At 40.2% G+C, this 21,825-nt stretch overlaps 1 protein-coding gene across 1 annotated transcript in view; it reads right to left on the bottom strand.

The window, feature by feature from the left end:
* PAPPA2 (pappalysin 2) overlaps positions 1-21,825 on the bottom strand; it is a 405,697-nt gene that overhangs the window by 56,279 nt on the left and 327,593 nt on the right. The window contains exons 18-20 of the mRNA XM_054455365.1: positions 4,869-5,037; positions 3,358-3,493; positions 1,314-1,423 (exon numbers count right to left, since the gene is read on the bottom strand). Coding sequence (XP_054311340.1) covers positions 1,314-1,423; positions 3,358-3,493; positions 4,869-5,037 — 415 coding nt within the window. The remainder of the gene's footprint in view (positions 1-1,313; positions 1,424-3,357; positions 3,494-4,868; positions 5,038-21,825) is intronic.

Below are 21,825 nucleotides of genomic sequence, written 5' to 3' on the forward strand. Positions count from 1 at the left end.
AAGATAATAGATAGGTAAGTAAAATATGTAATACTCTTGGTAATGATAAGTCCTAAGGAGGAAAAATAAAAGAGGGAAAGGAGACAAAGTGTCAGGGGAGTTAAAATGTTAGATATTAATAGAATAACCAAAGAGGGCCTTCCTGACATTTGAGTACAAATCTGTAAGACAGAAAGGAGCAAACCATGCAGATATTCTGGAGAAGAACATCCTGGGCTGAAGGAAGCATAAGCGCAAAAGTTCTGAGGTGAGGGTGTGGCTGGCATGTTTAGGAAACAGCCAAGAAGCCACCAAGGCAAGATTAGGGTGGGCCAAAGAAAGCATGAGGGAGATGGAGTCAGAAAGGAAAAGGCGGCCACAGGAGAAAAGGAAGCCACAGAGCTGAGAATCCTGGTTTCAGAAGAATCAAATGTGCAGATGTAGACATCAATGCGAGTTTTGACAGGAGGGCTGGCTAATGTGGCCAAGCCCCAGGAGCCAAAGTGTTTCAGAGGTAAGGAGAGGGTTGCCATAAGGTCAGAAGATGACAGCAGCATTGAGGGAAGTGAGTGGTTCATTCTGTTGACATTGGATTCAAATGGGAGTAATTTTACAGGGGAGGAAGGAAAAATGGTTTGCAAACGGCAATGAGGAGAGAGGATGATGCCTACCCTTCTTGCAGGCCCAGGGTTAGGAGGGGCATGAGGGAGAAAGCAGAAAAGAATGAGCCTTGCCTGGGAGGCAGAGTCCCCAGTGGAGAGCCAGGTTTCAGATAGAAAAGGAAGCAAATGGAAAGAAAGCCCAGAGAGGAGGCTGTGGATGTCGCCGATTTTGCTGATGACTGACTTTGAATAGCAGATGTCCCAGGAAAAGGATTTCAGGTTTAGAAAGGGTGGGAGATGGATAAAGGAAAGGCAATTCTCTTCTTACTCAGTTCCTTTAGGCACTCCCTTGCTTGCAGTTTTATTTTCATCTTTTCTAATCCATCCTTTTATTTACATCCTTCTTTCATCTTTATACATTTCTTTGGCTTATCCATCCTAACCTGTCCTGTCCCATTTTTCATTAGTAGTAATTTTCCTTTCTGTTTCTTATGTCTTTAAGCCTTCTTTCCATCTTATATTTCAAACTTTCCTTTAGATGTGGGATATCTTTGTTTTCAAGCTTCCCTCTTTTCTTTTTTCAATGTTTAATCCTTCTTTCTAGGAATAATCCACTTGGTTGTTTGCTTTGAGGATGCTTTGAAAGCCTCTGAAATTACTCCAAAAAATAATGCTCCAAGTGTTGCTCAGCAGACTCACATCTTTGGCACATAACAATGTCCCTTTCCTCACCTGGACTTTGACAGGTTCCATCCAGTGCTCCAGAGTGTCAGCAGTGATATTCTCAGGCAGCATCACGGTGTCACTGGGGGGGATTACACACAATGGGGAACACACTGCACCTGAAAGAACAGAAGTTTACAGCAGAGACTTGAACTTCCCAGATCTCATTCTTTTTCTTTCAGGAATCAATAGCTTTGAGTTTTTAAAGAACAATTGCTTTCATTATGGGTCACCATATTATGATGTTGTAAGCAGGGCTGATATTCATCTACTGTGTTCCTGTAGGAGTACCTTCACACTAATTGGTAAAGAGACTCTGCCCCAACCTAACTCCACTTGCCCCGAGTGTCCCCTCCTCTGTCTTGTCCAGGATAACTCCTCCTCTGGAATGCCTGAATTTCTACATGATGTAGTAATTGAAAGATTAACTCTTGGCCCAGCGGGCCTCCAAGATCCCCTCCAGGACTCTAGCTAGACAAAGTCTATCCTGATTGGCTCATAACTTTTAAGTCTATCTAATATTCCTGTTTACATGGTCTCCTGGAAGCTTATAATTGCAACAACTACTACCTAAGAACTTCACATGCTGGTGGTGGTGGTGGTGGGTGGTGGGAAATGGCCCAGAGATTATAAAATTACTCCAGAGACTATTCTTTCTATTGCTGCACTAAAGATAATTGCATTGGCAGCCAATAAACCTATTTGATTAAAGGAGGAAGCAGTGAAGAATCAGAAGCAGAGACTTTGGGCATGTGTTTATCTCTTGTAGAAAAATCTTGCTCTATTCCCTTCCACACAGAGTCCAAATGTCTCCTAAAATTATATTAAGAGAAAATACACTCTCTATGTTCTCTATTTCCTCATCTATAGATCTGATGATTTCCAAGTTTCTTTTTAGTCCTTACTATCTATGTTTCTATGTTTTTCAGTGACTTTTAAAACAATCAAAAGAACTACATCCCTCTTAAGCCCTCTAGATATGTGAGTATATGATATTTTAATGCAGAAATTGGAGGCTTGGAGGATGAGAATCTGTTTGTGAAATACCACCCAAGAGGCACATCTGAATTCCCTGATACTCTATGCCTGACCACAAACATCACTGTGCAAAGAGCACCTTGAAGATGGCAATGAGCTTCCTAATTAATGTAAATTATACTCATTGGCATTGGTTAGAATGTCCGATAAAATTATTCCTTGCTAATGCAGTTCAGAATTTAGGAGTAATCTTACAAGGTTTCGCATCAGCTACAACTCTTTCCTATGATATTTAGGGCCAGCCAAGGCAAAGTTAACATCACTATAAATCAGCTCTGGCCACAAAGACCTTTAATTGTAATTGCTTGAATAAGAAGTTGTCCACGACTCTGGAGCCTATTCCTCTGCAGAGAAAGAATGGCTGAAGAATGATGCATGAAAGAGGAATCTCAAATCATCCCTTTCAGTAATTCTCCACTCCAGTAACAACCACAGAGAATGAAGTAGAATGGAGGAGCCCAGCAGACACATGCTATGTGGCTGCACAGTCCCACCTTTCATCTTGGAGCTACAAACCATACCACAAATCCATCTGGTCTAGGCCCCTCAAAGTTGCCATAAATCTCAGTTTTACTAAAGCAGCTAAGAGTCAACTTGCATTTCAATCAACTCTGCAGGGAGAACAGTGTCTGGTTCGAGATTCAGCTGGGCAGGCTGGGTGCAGTGGCTCATGCCTGTAATCCCAGCTGAGGTGGGTGGATCACCTGAGGTCAGGAGTTTGAGACCAGCCTGGCCAACCTGGTGAAGCCCCATCTCTACTAAAAACACAAAAATTAGCCAGGCATGGTGGCCGGCATATGTAGTCCCAGCTACTTGGGAGGCTGAGGCAGGAGAATTGCTTGAACCCGGGAAGTGGAGGTTGCAGTGAGCCGAGATTGTGCCACTGCGCTCCAGCCTGGGCGACAGAGCAAGACTCCGTCTGAAAAAAATAAATAAATAAAATTTAAAAAAATTCAGCTGTGCTTAATGAAAGAATGACATAGAAATTGACTTTAAGATTCACTCCTATCCTTACCAATCCCATATCCTTGTTCACATTTGTACTCCACAGAATTCAGCTCTGAGGGGGGTGGTGGGCATTCTCCTTGCAGATTCTCACACAACTTAAACTCCTGGGTCCACAGGCCCTCTTTAGTGCAGAGGATGGGAAGCTAGAATATCAAAAGTAAACATCTTAATTATTGTTTTGTTAACTTTATTGACAGTTGAAAAAAATGGTATGATTAAGTGGTAGTATTCTCCAGTTCTAGAACCTGGACCAAAAGACACTATTGAAACAACATGTTGTTACTAGCCAAAAAAAAAAAAAAAAAAAAAAAAAAAAAAAAAAATTCTTTGCTTTTTCCAGGCAGAGGAATCATGATGACAATTTTTTTCCACTAATGAAATGTATTAACAATGTATTTTCCTTTATATATACGAACACAATCAGCTATCAACCGAAGCTCATGTATTCAGAGCTATTTTTGGAATTGTTTCCCAGATGGTGTTGTTTTCCACTGATTCATCCCTACTATCACACAAATGTTGCTTGTGGCAAATGTCAGATTTTTTCAAGATGAGTTTCATCCAGTGAAACCAATTCATGATATTTCCTAAAGGTGTGTTTTTGCCTTTCTGCTTAAATGGACACATCGTAGTTGCTTTTGGTCTCACCAAAATTCTATTCCCTTTCTCCACATGTGTGCTGGTGTATGTAACTCTTGGCTTCACAAATTATACTCTGTCTAGAACACAGAGGTAGCACTAACTCTCAAAACCCCAAAAAGTAAGATTTTAGAAATGTAGGTAGCCCTCCCTTCATCTGGTCAACTTGATGGTTCCTTAACCCATCAGTGCAAATGGATGTGCTCGATTTTTCAGGGGTCTCATTTTCTGCCATATTCTTTTCACATCTGTTCCATGGGGCTTACCTTGGAGTACTGGAAACTAAGATAGCAGGTGCCAAGGGAGCAGGCAAGGACACTGACTTTTGCCTAGGAAGTCTGCTTGACTTCCTGTCTCATGTATGTGTGTGAGGCTTGAAAGATTCTAAAATAAAATTGCTTTTAGTCACACAACAAAGATAAGACTGTGTTTTTCATTTGAGACCTTTTGTGCCAAAATCCTAGGGAGGGGAAGAGTCAAACAGCACTTCCAGCTTTGCCGAGGAATTTGTGTTTCTGTTCAGGACTCTGTTCTAGAAAAATAATAATACCAGTATTTGTAGCCAACTTATGTCAGTGGCCATCCATGAGAGGAGATCACATTGCTAAATCAGGATCCCAGCATTCTTTTTGGAATATACCTGGTACTCTACCCATTGGATTCTTCTTACCTCAAAGAAAGTTCTGAACTCAGGAGAGAACATTTAAAAAATGTGGTATTCTCTGAATTTTCTATTGCATAATACCAACACTCCCGAATAGAATCCCAAGTCCCTGCCTGTTGGAATTCTTTAGAAATTTCATTTCTCAAATTTCTTGGATTGGGCATCAAGATTAGAGCACAGCCTGATCCAAAATAAGTTCAAAAAATGTTCCTTACCTTTTCACGTTCCTGGTTACAGTTGAGCACACACTGGCTGTCCAGGTTGAAGCCATTGGTACATTCATACATGCCTTCAAACACAGGAGGGGGTGGCTCACACACCACAGGAATGCAGCTGCCTTGCTTCCAAATTCCACCTTCCAGGCATTGTATCTTCAGGAGCTTGCTGATAAAACATAAAACAAAAATGGTTCATCAGAATCTCTCAAGAAGATCATGAAAGAAGACTTGATCCTCAGCAATATGAGGTAAGAATTAGCAAATAGGCAGGGACAGATGGTTCTTGTGAGCCACATGTCCCACTGTCCTAGGCTAATTTCTAAATCATGGAACTAAAAATAGTAATTTTCATTCATTATTCAAAGTAGTAGTAAATGTTTGTATAGAAATATTTGATCTATTAATTTTTTTTAATTTTATTATTATTATACTTTAAGTTTTAGGGTACATGTGCACAACGTGCAGGTTTGTTACATATGTATACATGTGCCATGCTGGTGTGCTGCACCCATTAACTCATCATTTAGCATTAGGTATATCTCCTAATGCTATCCCTCACCGCTTCCCCCACCCCACAACAGTCCCCGGTGTGTGATGTTCCCCTTCCTGTGTCCATGTGTTCTCATTGTTCAATTCCCACCTATGAGTGAGAACATGCGGTGTTTGGTTTTTTGTCCTTGCGATAGTTTGCTGAGAATGATGGTTTCCAGTTTCATCCATGTCCCTACAAAGGACATGAACTCACCATTTTTTATGGCTGCATAGTATTCCATGGTGTATATGTGCCACATTTTCTTAATCCAGTCTATCGTTGTTGGACATTTAGGTTACTCTTAAGAGGGTTTGATAAATAGTACAGCATCTAAATTGTAATTGGGTTTTCTCTGAGATCTTCATCTTGGAAAAGACTCACATCTAAGTACAATGAAATGTCAGGTAAGATGGGGTACAAAAAAGGTTATCGCACATTCAGAGAACTGATCAGAAGTGATTTGAGGATCAACAGTGTTGATATGGCAATATAATTGATGAAGTTGCTACTATTTATTGGTTCTTCAGAGAGGGGAGAAAGTGCAGCAATATGAGTTTTCTTTTAAAACAGAGATTCTGAACCTAACTTTCAGAAGGAAAATAACCTCTGAGATGACTGCTTCATTTGTTTACAAGTTTATTTTTCCTTGGAAAGAGTTCATAACTTTCACCAGCTTCTCAAAGTAGACACGACTCAATACTGCCTTGGAAGAATTGGTCCTCCTTCTCATGCCCAGACATAGTCCCCAACCAGAGTGACAGCATTTGATGTGGACTGCAGTCAATGGAATTAGGGTCCTCCCTACTGAGGATTCCATTCTATTCCCCTTTTGACTCACTACAGTTTGAAAGTGCTTTCCATTTGCCGTTTTAACATATCCACTTCTAATGCAAAACACTCCTGGTTACAGATAAGCTTGTAATTCTAAAATATAAATAACCCTTTGGCCACTGACTCTTTCAAACATGTGGTAGCCTTAAATCACAATTTTCTAGTCTCATTATGCCCCTTTTAAGGTTAAATATGCCCACCAACCCCTGCATGTTGTCTTCTAACTGACTATAGTGCAATGCCTCCTGTGGCTTCTGCAGCACTAGTAAAACATTTATCACATTGTTTTATAAATGCACATGTGACTGTCTTTCCCACTAGATTGGAAGCTTCCAGAAGCCAGAGGCTATGTGGTGGTCTTGTTTTTAATTCCCAAGAACTAAAATGATATCTGGTTTATATTCAGCATTAAGTAAGTATCTGCTGAATTGAATCATTGAACTGAAACTAACAGCATGTCAGGTACATTGCAAGGCACATTTGATAATACCAAGTTGAATCATTATAATACTAATGAAATCATCTTTTTTCTTTCTTTTTCTTTCTTTTTTTTTTTTTTTTTGAGATGGAATTTCACTCTTGTTACCCAGGCTGGAATGCAATGGCGCGATCTCAGCTCACTGCAACCTCTGCCTCCCGGGTTCAAGTGATTCTCCTGCATCAGCCTCCCAAGTAGCTGGGATTACAGGCAGATGCCACCATGCCTGGCTAATTTTGTATTTTTAGTAGAGACGGGGTTTCTCCATGTTGGTCAGGCTGGTCTTGAACTCCCAACCTCAGGTGATCCACCCGCCTCAGCCTCCCAAAGTGCTGGGATTAGAGGTGTGAGCCAATGTGCCCGGCCTATGAAATCATCTCTTTAATCCCCATTTCATAGAAACACACTGAAGGATGTTAAATAATTTGTCGAAGATCTCACATCACAGAATTCATTCAACTTCAAATAATTTTAATAATAAAATATTTTAATAGTTAAACATATGTAAATAATATATACTTAGAAATAAGTGGAGTGTTTTATTATTAAATAATTATTTAGATTCATAACTTTATTCCCAAGGACATTTTGCAATAGAAATCTAATTTTTGGCCGGGCATGGTGGCTCACTCCTGTAATCCCAGCACTTTGAGAAGCTGAGGCAGACAGGTCTCTTGAGGTCAGGAGTTTGAGATTAGCCTGGGCAACATGGCAAAACCCTCTTATCTACAAAAAATACAAAAATTAGCCAGGTGCAGTGGCACGCACCTGTAGTCCCAGCTACTGGGGAGGCTGAGGTAGGAGGATGGCTTGAGCCTGGGAAGTCGAGGCTGCAGTGAGCTATGATCATGCCACTGCACTCCAGCCCAGGTGATAGAGTGAGTCTGCGTCTCAAAAAAAAAAAAAAAAAAAATCTGATTTTTATGACTCAAATTTTTTAGCATCATAGTCCGTGTGGACACGTATCTTCTAGCTATTAAAATAAATGCCATTTTTGATCTATATTTTAAGTGTTTGGCAAGATACCTATGTACATTATTTTGCTGAATCCTCCAAACAGCACTTTTTTTTTCTTTCCAGCTTTCAGGTTCAGGGGTACATGTGCAAGTTTGTTACATGAGTAAATTGCGTGTCACAGTGGTTTGGTGTACAGATTATTTCATCACCCAGGTAATAAGTATAGTACCCTGTAGGTAGTTTTTCCATCCTCACCCTCCTCTGCCCCTCCACCCTCAGGTGGGCCCCACTGTTTGTTGTTCCCTTCTTTGTGTCCATGTATACTCAATGCTCCCCTCCCACTTATAAGTGAGAACATATAGTATTTGGATCAAACAACATTTAAAGGTAAATGTTATTATCCACACTTAAGAGAAGAAAACTGAGCCTGAGAGAAAAGTAAAGCTTGTTCAAAACACACGGTAAACCCTGCAGGCAGGATGCAGACCCAGGTTTGCTCACAGCAGAAGCCCCCGGTCCTCCTGCCACATCAGGCTCTGACTGTTCCTGGCGTGCTCCACAGTTTTACTAATGCGTCCTCCACAGTTTTACTAACGCGTCCTCATCCTCGGCTGAGCACTCAGATGCCCTGTATCCCAATGCCACATCCATAAGTGGGCAAAAAAGAAGTTTCACTTTAAATTTTTGTATTGAGTAATGAATTACATATAGAAAAATATGCAAATCTTAGTGTACGGCTTGAGGGAGTTTTACCTGTGAATACAGCTGGCTAACCACCAGTCAGATCAAGATACAGAATATGTCTAGCCCCTAAGAATTCCCCCTTGCATTCCTTCCCAGTTAAAATCCCCCCACCCTCACAGCATACAGTATTCTGCAACACCAGACACTTCTAACTTTCATCAGCATAGAGGAGTTTTGCCTGGTTTTAAACTTTATACAAATGAAATGTATTGCTTAGTAAGTTGCTTCTTTCCCTCCAGAAAGATGACATTTAAAAATGCCTCTCCAAATCTATTTTCAATTAAGGGTTTGCAGCTCTTTTTTACTCTAACGAGGCTCCTTTTTGTCCCTCTCCTAGAATGGATATTTTACTCCTCCTTCACACTGCAGAGTTTATATCCTCCCAGGGACTCTCTTCTTTCTACCACCTCCCACAGATGAAATCCTTCCCCTACCTCTGCTGAACTGACATCCCCCAGCTGGAGAAAGCAGGCAATACCACTGACAGCAGGGGAGAGGCATGGCTGTAAAAACCTTGCATGTCAGCATGGTTGTAAAGGAAAACCCTTGCTTGGCCAGGACGATCATATTTTGACTTCATGTGGTATTTTTCTCTGAATTGGTTGGAATACTTCAACCATGGAAATAGTCTTCCCTTTCCTTGCCCAGAGTTAAAGAGCCATTCAAGAATGCCGATTTCATATATTTCCTTGCCAATTTAATAACCTCAGGGGTGAGAGTAGACAGATCAAACTTGGATGGGGAAGAAGAATGTAGCCTTCCATCGTGGCACCCAGACAACGCGACAGGCCCTGTGCTACAAACCACCAGCAACACAAGGAGGGGGATGGCTAGAAAGCAGCAAGAGAATAGCACAGTTACACCGGACCCGGACTGGAGAGGAGGCATTGCAGGCAGGAGTTGGGAGAGGTTGGCAGAGAGTCCCAATTCCCTAGGAAATTCTGTTTTCTTTCTGCAGGGGTTCCTTTGCCCCTCTCAACCTCAAAGATTCTTTTTCCTTATGGTTTGTTCTCCCTTGTACAGAAGACAGCTTTGCACCGCCATCTCTCCATGGGCCTCCCAGGACTTCCGCATCTCTCTACATCAGACAACCAACGTCTCTAAGCCTCACCCTCAGCCTTCTAGCAAAGCATTTGATAGGTTAAGTATCTCGGGGCCCAATAGTGAGGGCTGTCTCATTTTGCCTGATGTTCATGTCATAGATCCCAGCTTATGGCGCAAGCCTTGAGAATTCATGGTATGGAACTTGGCACTTCAGTGCTATGAGCTGGTTGGATTGTGCCAGGAATTTAGAGTGTTCTGGATTCTTCCTAGTCCCAAGAAATTTGGTTTCCCCATAGGGCCCTTGAAGAATACTGAAGCCTAAATCTTGCCACCCATCCTGCTCATGTTTTTGTTACCTAGCATTGTTTGTGGCCCTCGCAAACTCATATGGTGAAATCCTAACTCCCAATGTGATGGTATTTTAGGGAGTAGGGTCTTTGGAAGGTAATTAAGTCACAAGGGTGGAGTCCTCCCAATCACCTCATGAGAAAACACATAAGAGCTTGCCCTCTTTGTGCTCTGCCATGTGAGGACACAGAAAACAGACAATCTTCTGGCTGGGCGCGGTGGCTCATGCCTGTAATCCCAGCACTTTGGGAGGCCAAGGTGGGTGGATCACGAGGTCAGGAGTTCAAGACCAGCCTGGCCAATATGGTGAAACGCCCATCTCTACTAAAAATATAAAAATTAGCTGGGTGTGGTGGCAAGCGCCTGTAGTCCCAGCTATTTGGGAGGCTGAGGCAGAGGAATCGCTTGAACCCGGGAGGCGGAGGTTGTAGTGAGCCGAGATCGCACCACTGCACTCCAGCCTGGTAGACAGAGCAAGATTCTGTCTAAAAAAAAAAAAAGAGAATCACCTGCAAGCTACGAAGGTACCCTCACCAGATAAGGGATCTGCCAGCACCTTGGACTTCTCAAGCTCTGGACCTGTGAGAAACAAATGTGTGTTGTTTAAGCCACCCATCTATGGTGTTCTCTTATAGCAGCTCAAACTGACTGAGACACAGCAATGGATGGACTGATCCCCAGTGCCTCTGCATTGCTTCCAGTTTGGTGATGTTGAGGAGTGACCTTTGACCCCTTTAAAATGGTTAATGAAAAAACTGGTTTATTCACAATGATCCTTTGTGTATGGCTTATGCGTCAGGAACCAAACAACTCCTTGAAGTCATGAAGTGAATAGATTGCATTTGAAAGAACAACAGCATTGGATACTAGACAAAGAGGCCCTTACCAGGACAGAGATTCCAAAACATCTTTGATAGCCCATGCCAAGTACCCTCCACGTAAAACATTCTACTTGCTGTCTATCAGCTAAAATATCTCATTTGTAGGCAGGAAATCACATTAGTAACCATGAAGCGATTTACCCAATGTTCGCACAGCAATTCATAGATTTCAAAGTTTTCAAATCATAATATAACATTCTGATCGTGAGATCAATGATTTCCAACTTACATGTGTAGACCAATCCCATCAGAATTATGTAGAAGCCACTTAAAAAATCTAGATTGCTGGGCTTACTGCATTAAACCTCCTGAGAGTGGCCCAGGACTCTGTATTGTTAAACTTGCCAGAAGTTTTTATGTGCAGCCAGGTTGGTAAACTACTAAAATTCATGCTACCTTCTCATGCTAGTAAGGTGTAGAAACCAGAGAGCAAGATCATCCACCTCACAGCCCTGTAACTGTCCCATTTGGTCTTTGCTAAGCATACAGTCTTTTGGCTAGGGTTGTTAGTTGAGCGTTCTTGCTCTGTGATTTCTTCCTTACGCTGTAAATGGTATCATGAGGAGTTGGGGTTAGGGGAAGGTTTGTACTTATTTTCCCTCTAACTTCTCCAGACAAATCAGCATAATTTCCAAGTTAGAAGGTGCTTTTCCCAATTTCCAGAACTTATGGTATCCACCTAATGCTGAAAACCCAGCTGTGCTCTTTCTGCTTCTTACATCATTGCCAGAAATAAAGATCTTGTAATAAAAACTTGGCTGAAAGTTTGATTGATGTCGCTTGAGGCACACATAGTCCACCCCATCCTTCTATCACCATTGTAGGGTTTTCGAGAGTAACATTTATTTTCCATTGGAGAAAATAAAAGTATGATTTGTTGAGTTCCAGAGAATTATCATGTCTTTGCTGATCAAGGGGACCTGGTGTCTCCAGTGGGTACTCCCTCAAGAATAATAACGACAACAGAAAAACAATAACACATAGAGCACTTAAGTGCTAACTATTGTATAGGAAAATATACATCTATACTATTTTGTCCTCAGACCCACTCTGTGTGATAGGGACTATTATTGTTTAAGTTCTTGATTCCCTCACTCCAGATATTAGCCTCCTCAACCATCCCCAGCTCCGTAAATGATACCATCTATCTGCCCTGTTGCTCAAGCTTGGAACTTAAAAGCCATCACTGATTCTATTCTTCCTCTCAATCTTACCTTTTTGGTCACCCCATCTGCTTTCTTCTCACCTGTCAACAAGTCCTGCTTTACCTCCCAGGTATTTCTGAAAATTGTCTCTATACTTCAGCATTACCACAAACATTAACATAAGCCACCATCTCTCACCTCCTAACTGGACACGCCACTTCTCCTTTGGATCCCTTCCCAGCCAGTCAGCAAACACTAGTCAGAGAGAACTTTCAAAAAAATAAATTTCCCTGTGTAGAACATTTCAATTGCTTCTGTTAGGATGAAAAATGAAATCCAAACTTATTTCTTTAGCCTACAAGGTCCCGTGTGTTCTGGCTCCATTTTCTTCAACCTTATTCAATGCCACATTCACCTTCCTTAATGCACTTCACCAACACTGGACTTAGAATCCCAAGCACAACCCATGACCTTCCCAGCCTCAAGAATTGGTGCCATTCTCTCGAGTCATGATGCTTTTCTTTTTTTTATCTTCTCCTGACTGGCTCCTTTTCTTTCTTCCTATCTAAGCATAATTCTCACCACCCCAGAGCATCCTTATTTTGCCCCTCTAACTTTTTCTTTTTTAATCAAAGCATCTTTTTTCCTTTCATAGGATGCATACCCTGAATTATTTTGTGTATTGGTTTTACTTGCTTATCATCAGCTCCCACCATGGAAAAGAGTTTGTTGAGGGCAAAGCATTATTTGCTATGATATTCCCAGTATGCAGCACAATGCCTGGTACATAATAGCTGTCAATAAATATTGGTTCAATGAATGTATAAATGTTTATTTTATAGATGAGGTAAGATTTAGAAACATAAAATAACTTGCCTGGGGTTATCTAATTGGTTGATGGCAGAGCAGGGATGTGCACTATGATGAGTCTCATGCCAAATGCCTATATTATAAAATGGAAGCACTCATGTTTCTACCAATGGAGCTATGGATAAATTACCTCTCCTCACTTAGTGCATTTGTGCTGAGGATCCCCAAATCTTATCATTTAGAATATCCCTAAAAAGAAGATGTAAGGGAAAGAGGCAATTGCATGATTTCCATTACATGAATTAGAAAACTAAAGCATTAATTAGTTGTTTTGTCGGACACATGGTCCATTTTTGAACTGAAGTTAGAAAGCCTTTTCACTGTGAATACAGTTTAGCCTCTTACTACACACAGTGTGGTACCTAGAGCAGCAATATTAGAATCACCAGGGAGCTTGTTAGAAATAAATCTCAGGATCCATTTCAGACTGACTCAACAAGAATGTGCATTTTAAAAAGGCCCCCAAAAATTCCTATGCATATTAAAGACTGGGAAACAGTGATCTAGACCATTTTAAAAGACACAGTTCTCTACTTAGCCCCAAACAGAACCATCAGCACTTCCAAACCCATGCCAGTTTTCCTCTAAACAAATTGCAAGCCTGGTTTCCCAAGCCAATATCTTAAATAGGGAGCAAGCAGACTTCAGACATGGTAAGTCTACAGCCCATCATAGTTATTGTGCACTCTCTAATACCAGGTCTCCTGATGTCCTATTCTAGCCCTTTCTACAAGATAAGAAATAGCATCAGCAGGACTATCCAACAAGACATATTGGATTTGGCCTTCTTCTCTGACAAAAAAAAAAAAAAAAAAAAAAAAGCCCCTTACAAAGCTCTTCTCTCTTCTCACATGTAAAATAGAGCCTCTCTGAAAAAATGAGCCACCTGCTAACTCCTAAAAGTGTGTAGACCATTTTACTTCCATTTCCCGCCCCTCACTTTTATCTTTGGACTTTTTTCTCCTAAATCTTCTGTCTCCAGATTGCAGGTACAATAATGCCTGGTCCCTAGGTCTGAACACCTAAACCCAAGTTTGGGGCCCCTTCTCCATTTTCCATTGCTGTTGTCTTAATCATCTACATCTCCTTTCCTAGTCTCTCTCACATCAAGTTCAACAGCTCCCACTTCATCTCTTTTTATGAGTTTCTTCCATTCTCCATGCAGCCAACAGATTTTTCTGCCAAATATGCCCAGGTTACACCCCAAACTAAAAACAACATGAGGTTTCTCCATTTCATGTGATTTAAACCCAAAAGTGTACAATAGCTATTAGCATTATTTCACAGTCCAAATATCAGTTCTCATCAGTGCATGGTTGAGAAACTGGAAATTACACCAAAATTCAGGGGTGAACTGGACTTGAAACATGAAAACATTTAATAGGAACCTCTTTCTTTAACCATTCAATTACTTGTCCATTTATACATTCATTCAACAAATATTTATTGAGCACTGAGAATATGCCTATTCATTATATTAGGTCTTGTGGTTGTAAAAAAAAAAAAGAATATTATAATAGGGTTGGAATACTGACCTGAGAGAGCCACCAACACTGCCTGCAGACATGAAGAATATCAGCAAAGGAAGCCTTTGAGTGGGTTCACCAGGTAGAGAAGCAGAGGAGGATATGCCAGGCAGAGGGAACAGTGCAGGTGAGAACCCAGAGATTTTCAAAAGTCTTAGCCAAAACTGTAAATGGAGAAATGGAGGAAATATGCATATCCCCTCCACCTCTCCTTCCCTCCCTCTCTTTTCTACCTATTGTTGAGGAGAGTCAGAGCAGGGGAAGAGCCTGAGGGAAGTCCACTGGAACAAAATTCTGGCAGAAAAGAGCAACACATTGTATACACTCAACTTCAGGGTGCAGGTGATCTCATTTGTAAGAACTCCTTTTGTCATCTTCACAAAGTTTTCAGCACAAGAATTCCTCCAGGTATTGTTATATTTCTGTTCCTGATCAGTCTGACTCACAGACAGGCGTGACTGAAAGTGCTCACAGGTATATACACACACTCACACCCTCACCTGGGAATTAACCACTGCAGGTCACTGTTGCTCCTTGAGAAAGCAAAGTTATTTGCATTGTCCCTTATCTGGAAGCCACAGCAATGATAAGACCCTAGTCTGCTAATGTGTTATCAGAACCTCTAAAAAGTTGTGGTATACCTAAGGACCTGGAATATACACAGGTGGATCCTGCATTGGCCATACTCCTGACATTACATCCCTTGATGTGGGCTGGAAGAAAAAGAGCTGATTAGCATTTTCCTTGCCCTGACTGAAAAGGGAGAATCGGAAGTCACAGTGGCTTCAGCAGGCCTTTAGTGGCTGCACCTGGGAGATTCCCATCAGGAAGAACGTGTAGCAGAGTGGCTGAAAGCAGGTGCTTTGGAATCAGGAGATGTTAGAGCTCTAGCCTTGGTGCTTAATAAATCTCTAACTTTAAAAAAATCACGTAACCTCTATTATTCTCAGCTCTCCTAGCTGGAAAATAAGGATAGTATACATTCTTCACAGGGTCATGAGTAGATTATGTGAGGTAGTATATTTAAAGCACGCAGTACAATGAATGGCACATGACCGCGATCAACAAGCAGCGGAAATTACTAGCTATCCCTGATGATCAGAAGATCTGCTCAGCCACACTCCTCTCTCTCTCTCTCTCTCTCTCTCTCTCTCTCTCTTTCTGTGTGTGTGTGTGTGTGTGTGTGTGTGTGTGATGAGTATGGAATGTTAACGTTCTGCTCATTTTCTCTACCCTACTTAATTCTTCATATTTCTGTCCCACCCAGAATCCCTCAGGAGACAGTTTATGAATCAGTTTGGCCTGGCCTGACCCCATCACTAGAGAGCAAAAGCAAAACCACAACCAAAATGTTCACTCAATGGGCTGAAGAAAGGGTGAGCCAGAGACACAGGAGGAGTAGGACAAACGAAGACCAGAAAGAGCAGCAGGGGGTGAAGTTACGGGTTGAATAAAGTCCTACTGGTTTATATATAACAATTAAGCTCTTACTCAAGTTTTTAAAAATTTACTCTGATTAATAGACATTAGCAGTCAATATAAAACAGAAAGTTTTACAATATGATGCGCTCTAGTTTGGGGTTGAAGTTAATAGGGAAATTTATGAATTCAACAAGGGCTGAGTTTGAAGTGAGAGCATGGATGTCAGTCACCAGGCCCCTTGAAGCCCACAGTCAAGATCTGGCCTGCACTCAGGTGTGTATGTGAATGGCTAAGGCTTGGGGCAGAGATTCAATCACTGTGAAGCCAAAAGGGGCTTTAATAAATTAACCTAAAGCTCACATTATCTTACAATGGCAAGATATTTGAGGATTTCACGGATAAATTTTGAAGGTATTTACTATAAACATTAATTATAAAGCCAGGCAAGATCTTATTGGAAAGAAAACAAATTTCTATTTCTCACAGATACATGAGTGTACATAGAGATTAATGTGTGTTCTTTCCTTGAGCAATCATAGATAGAACATGTGTATATAAGTGTATAGGGTTAGCACCTATTCATCGATGTATAGGCACACCGCTATGACACAGAGCTTAACAATTAGGTAGATTACTTTTATAATTTTTTAAAAGCTATGAATCCAGGATACTTAATGAGTTTTAGCTTGCCTTAGCTGCACATTTTCAGTTTATTAATCAAGTCTTTCTTTCCCTTCCTAGGATAGGATAAAATCAGTTTGAATCTTCCAGAGTTTCAAGCTATGGTTCAAGAAGATCAAAAGCCTAAAAATCTGGGTAATGTCTCCAGGACATGCCCTTGTCCTTCTCCTTCCAGACTAGCCTGACTTTATTTGCTTATCCTAATTTTTTAAATTATGACCAGATCTATCTTCTGATTATTTTGTTTCTTTTTCCCCCTCTTTCCCCTATTTTCCTTGATCTATTTGAAGCCACTGTAGTACTTGAGTTGTCAGCAGGATGATATAAAGCAGACAGAGAGTGTACTAATTGGGGGAGAATAGTACATTTTTTTAAAATTTAATAAAGTCTCTATTTTGGCGTGTGTTTTCTTTTATAGGCAAGGGAAATGCACTTTTTCCACTGGTAATTGAAGACCTGTACCTCTGACCTCGAATGCCAATTCCAGTCTTCCTGGACTCTGTGCTTTTTTTTTTTTTAATTTGTTTTGTTTTATTTTGTTTTTAGCATAGGAACCAAGCACAGATGGGAGACAATGGCCAGTGATAAAAATGTAGCTGAGTATACTCCTTGTTAAAGAAGAAATTTCCCTATTGCACCAGAAGGATAGCCCAAACAGCAACAGTTATTTTGTAAGAGCCATTCACCTGGTAGAAATTATTATGGTGATGATGATGATGGTAATGATAATGATAATGGTGATGATGATAAACAGCAGCAGTGTTGATGAACTGAAGCTTAATATGACCAAAAATTTTGCTCAGTTCTTTCCATCTATTATCTCATTTATTCCTTCCAAAAACCTGTAAGTACACCTATTATTTCTATCCTGTAAATTAGAATAATGATGTTCAGTACATATCAGTAACTTGCTCAAGGTCAAAAAGCTAATAAATAGTGGAGTTGAGATTCAAATTTAGATCTCAATAATGCCAGAGCCTGTAAAATTAACCAGTAAATGAGGAGATAAATCTTGGACTAAGAAAACCCTTCTTAGCCATTTGACTAAATTACTTTCTTTAGAAGTTTTAGGGATGTGTTTAATTCTAAAACTTAGTTCTAGAAATTCTAAAAAAGTTTTCCCAATATTCTGTCTTCAAGGGAGAACTAGACCCAGTCTTCTTGGATGTGAATGGAAAACAATGGACCAAAACCCATCAAGAAGGAGAGAACAAAACCTTGGCTGTTCATGCGGACCAAAAGTTCTCCAAGTATTACTCTAACAGTGCCCTAAATACGGTCTACTAAGTCCATGTCTGTGCAGTATTTGTGTTTTAATATATCACTGCTTTTTTTCTGATGGTAATAAATTGTTACATATCTACCAGTTCTCACAATGATGTTTTACCAAAGTGTTGGCTCTTCTCATTGGTTCTGTTGAGATAGAAAATAAAATAGAAATGTTTGGAGCTAGAAATCACTCAGTTATTTCCCTTTATATTACAAATGCAGGAAAGGGCTGAGAGAAATGAAGTGATTTGCTGAAACCAAAAGCATTTTTAGCCAATGGCACAGTTTTTGGAGTCAGAATGGTTTTCATCCTAATTTTACCATTTATTGGCTGAGTGATCATGGGCAGGCTACTTAACCACACTGAATCTCAGTTTCCTCATCTATAATAGGGGATAATAATAATATGCTAAAATATTATAATTACTATGTCAAATTATATACTATTACAAAATAATATATTTTACTATACTATTATTTTGTTAAGGATAAAATGTATTACTGTTATGAGAAATTATGCGGTATTGTGTACAAAATACTTAGCATATATAGCACATAGTGACAAATCATCATCACTATAGTCATCCTCATCAATACCCAACAGAACAGAGCCCAGCCTTTAAGCTTTTTAACACTCTGCCACACCAATCTTTCTGTGTGTGTGGAAATGGGTCAAACACACATGCCCAGCTCCAGCCCATCTCAGACTCTCCCCCAATTTAGGTCAGACAAGGCTCCACTAAAGGCATTCACCAACCAAACATTTGTTAAACAATAAATAGTCACAATGTGAGGCCTATTAATTTCAGCCTTGACTTTCATTTGTGTTTATAGAACTTAAACAGATTTACGTACTTTGGAAAAGTTGATGCTGTGGGCAACCCTCAGAAAGGATGGATGTTTACAATTACCCACAAGAAGATCTGACACTATAGCACCCCACAGATGGCATCTTGACGAGTGACTTACAGAAACAGAGATTGTCTAACTAAAGTTGGAAGGTTTGAATCATTTAGAAGTTAATTAATTATGGGCTCTAATGACGTTAACCTAACCTTCACACATAAAGATAACACATAATGAGAAAAAGGCAACCATGGAAGTGAAAGATAAGGGAGAATATAATATGGTCTTATTGATAAAATATAAGTCAAACACACTTACTTTAGCTTCCCAGGAAATCAGGTTAATGAAACAGCAAAGGAGTGATTAATGATGATGTGTATGTGGAAGTAAATTGCATGGGAGAAAAAAAGAAAGGATCTTAAAAGAGAGTTTGTGCCTATTATACAATGTGAGGAGGAAAGAACTCCTGAAACTACATATACTTTAAAACCTCCTTGAAGTTACAATTCTGCTTACATTTTCTCTATTACTCTCAAAAATAAAAAAGTCTCAAAGAGACGTATTAAAATCTACCATGCAAAAGTGTTGCTACAAAAATTTTAAAAAGAGAAAAATCTCATTCTTGATCTTTCAGGAAGTCAAAATCTCATAACTGATGTTAATCTGACAGGAACAAAAGTTCGACTAGACCAGTGCTTCTTGACCTTGGCTGTACATGGTAGCAACTTGGGGAGCTTTGGAAAATACTGATGTCTGGGCCCCACCCCCAGAGATTCTGATGTAATTGGTTTGGGGTGTGACCTGGACATTAGGATTTTTTAAATCTCCCTGGGTGATTCTCATGAGCAGCCAAGTATAAGAAGCATTGTTCTGGTGAGCTTGTTGAGAGGTAATCCTTTTTCTGTTACCATTAACTTGCATAGAGTGGTACTAATCAGGCATAAATGTCTGTTGAATAAATAAAATTGAAACTGTCTTTGAAGAATGACCTTTCTTTCTATGTTGCTGAGATAATTGCTAGAAAAAAAATTACTTATGTATGTTTAAAGTTCTCATTCACTCTAAAGCATTTGAAACAGGGATCTCTATCACCGCATAAGAAAAACCTCCCCTTTCCTTCACTATTTTTAGCATCAACTTTAACATCAAAATTCTATCATAAGTTTGCTTATAAATGCAATGCTTTTACCCATTTAGAAAGTATTGAATACCTACCAGTAAGTAACTAGTCACTGGGCACATGATGCTAAGCAAAATATTCGTGGTCTATTCGTGAATATAGATGAGTAACCAGATCATTTGTAATCAGTTAGATAAGTGATATCATCAGAGAAGTTTGGTGTACAATGGCAGCCTATGAGAGGAGCCCTACAGTCTGGGGAGACCTGGTAGGCTTCCTGGACAACATCACACCTGCACTAAAAATAAGAGAGTAGGAGTTAGTCAAGCAAAAGGTCACTGTCAGGAAGAGCTCTGGGAAGAAGGAATTCCATGTCTGAAGGCCCTGACTGCCATGGCTTCCATGAAGATATAAAAGAAGTCCAGTAGTATTAGAGCCTATGCTAAGAAGGTTGTGTAAGAGCTGAAGGGTCTGCCAGGGAAGATAGTGAGCAATGAGGCTGGAGAAGTAAGCGAGGCCCTGCTAGATTGTGCAGACACTGAAACTATCTTAATATTCAACTTTTCCCCTTAAATAAAGTGGCAGGTAGGCTGGTCATTCATTTTCATGTGGGGAAATAACATAATTGGATTTGAGTTTTTTGAAGGGCATTTTTGCTGCAAAGTGGTGAATATGTTGAAGGGAAAAAGACTGGAGACAGAAAGATCAGTTCAGAGATGAAAAATGATAATAGTCTATTATAGAGACTTGGCAACAGGGATGGAGAGAAACAAGCATATCTGAGTCAGTAAGATAATGACACTCAGAGTTGATAACTGATTTGAGAGAAGGTAAAGGGTGCTGAAGAGTCTCAGGTGATGTGCAGGTACCCGGTTCAACCACAGAAAGATATGCATATTTGAAAGGAATTATAATAAGCTCTGTTTTGCATAGTTAAGAGTTTGAGATGTAGACACGATATTCAAGCAGCAATATTCATAGGCAGTTGGTCTTATGGGCCTTATGGCCCTTAAGGGAAGGTACTATAGTGGCAGGTATGAATTTAGGAATCATCAGCATGCAGATGGTAACTGAGGCTACAGGGTGAATGAGCATCATGCCTGACAAGTTGGAAAAGAGAACTCAGAGAAACATCAACTTTAAAGAAATGGGCAGAGGGAAAAAAGCTAGAAAAGGAAATCAAGGGTGGACAGACAGGAAGAAGGAACATCAATCAGGGAGCAAGATGGAAGAGAATCAAGGAAGAAGAGTTTCAAGAAGGAAGGTGTGGCCAACAACACTATAACAAAGATCCTGACTTCATTTTTGAGGTTGGACAGCCCAGGTCTTACTTATTTGTCTGTCTTTAATCCTAACCCAGAGACTGGCATAGAGCATGCAGCGGATGAATATGCCATCCGTGCCATCCCTGGGTAGAATGAGACAAAGCTGGAACAGGGATATCAGAGGAAGTCAAATCCAGCACTTATCATCCTTTTGTCTTGAAACCATGGACTTGAGAAGAAGCAGGAAGGGAATGTATTTGGCTGATACTTTAGTAATTGTTTCCTTCCTTTAAAAAAAGATAAACAAAAAGTAATATAGCATATGTGTTGAAAATACATAGCATATGTATTGAACTTCAAAGTTTGTAAAATGCTTTCACGACATTACCTGACATTCAGCCTCAAAACAACATTGTTGGATAGAAATAGTTACTACTTCCCACATTATAGATGCAAAAACTGAGATACATGGATGTTGAGTATTTTGCTCAGGGTCATGCCAAGCAAGCTGCAAACATAACCCTCAAAATTTTTGTTTGTTTGTTTGTTTTACTACACCGTACAGTAGCATAAAATGAGCATGTGCCCATTCTGTCTGGATTGATTTCCCTTCTGCTTTTCTCAATTTCTTCTCTTTGTGCTTGCATATCCTAGGAAGAAGTTGACGGCCTCATTTGTACAATGCTGGGCTTTTTCCACATGCAAGGAACCAGGCTGACATAGTTCACTGAGTAAACATGAGCAGCAAGTGGCAGTGATTTATGCCAGACTTGCAAACTTCTGATTACCAATCCGCCACCTGCTATGTAAACAGGTGTAAACTAAGATTTAATCAGCTTACATAACGCAGTAAATAATTTAATCTTTCCTCAGAATGGTGCTTGTGAATGTCAACGTTTAGGCCCAAACTGATGCTGACATTGTGATGCAAGCACCCACTTTCTCAGTCAGAAAAGCTGTGTCCACAAATGCCCCTCAAACCCAGAACTCCACCC

Source organism: Pongo pygmaeus, chromosome 1 (assembly GCF_028885625.2).
Source record: "Pongo pygmaeus isolate AG05252 chromosome 1, NHGRI_mPonPyg2-v2.0_pri, whole genome shotgun sequence".
Lineage (NCBI taxonomy): Eukaryota > Metazoa > Chordata > Mammalia > Primates > Hominidae > Pongo > Pongo pygmaeus.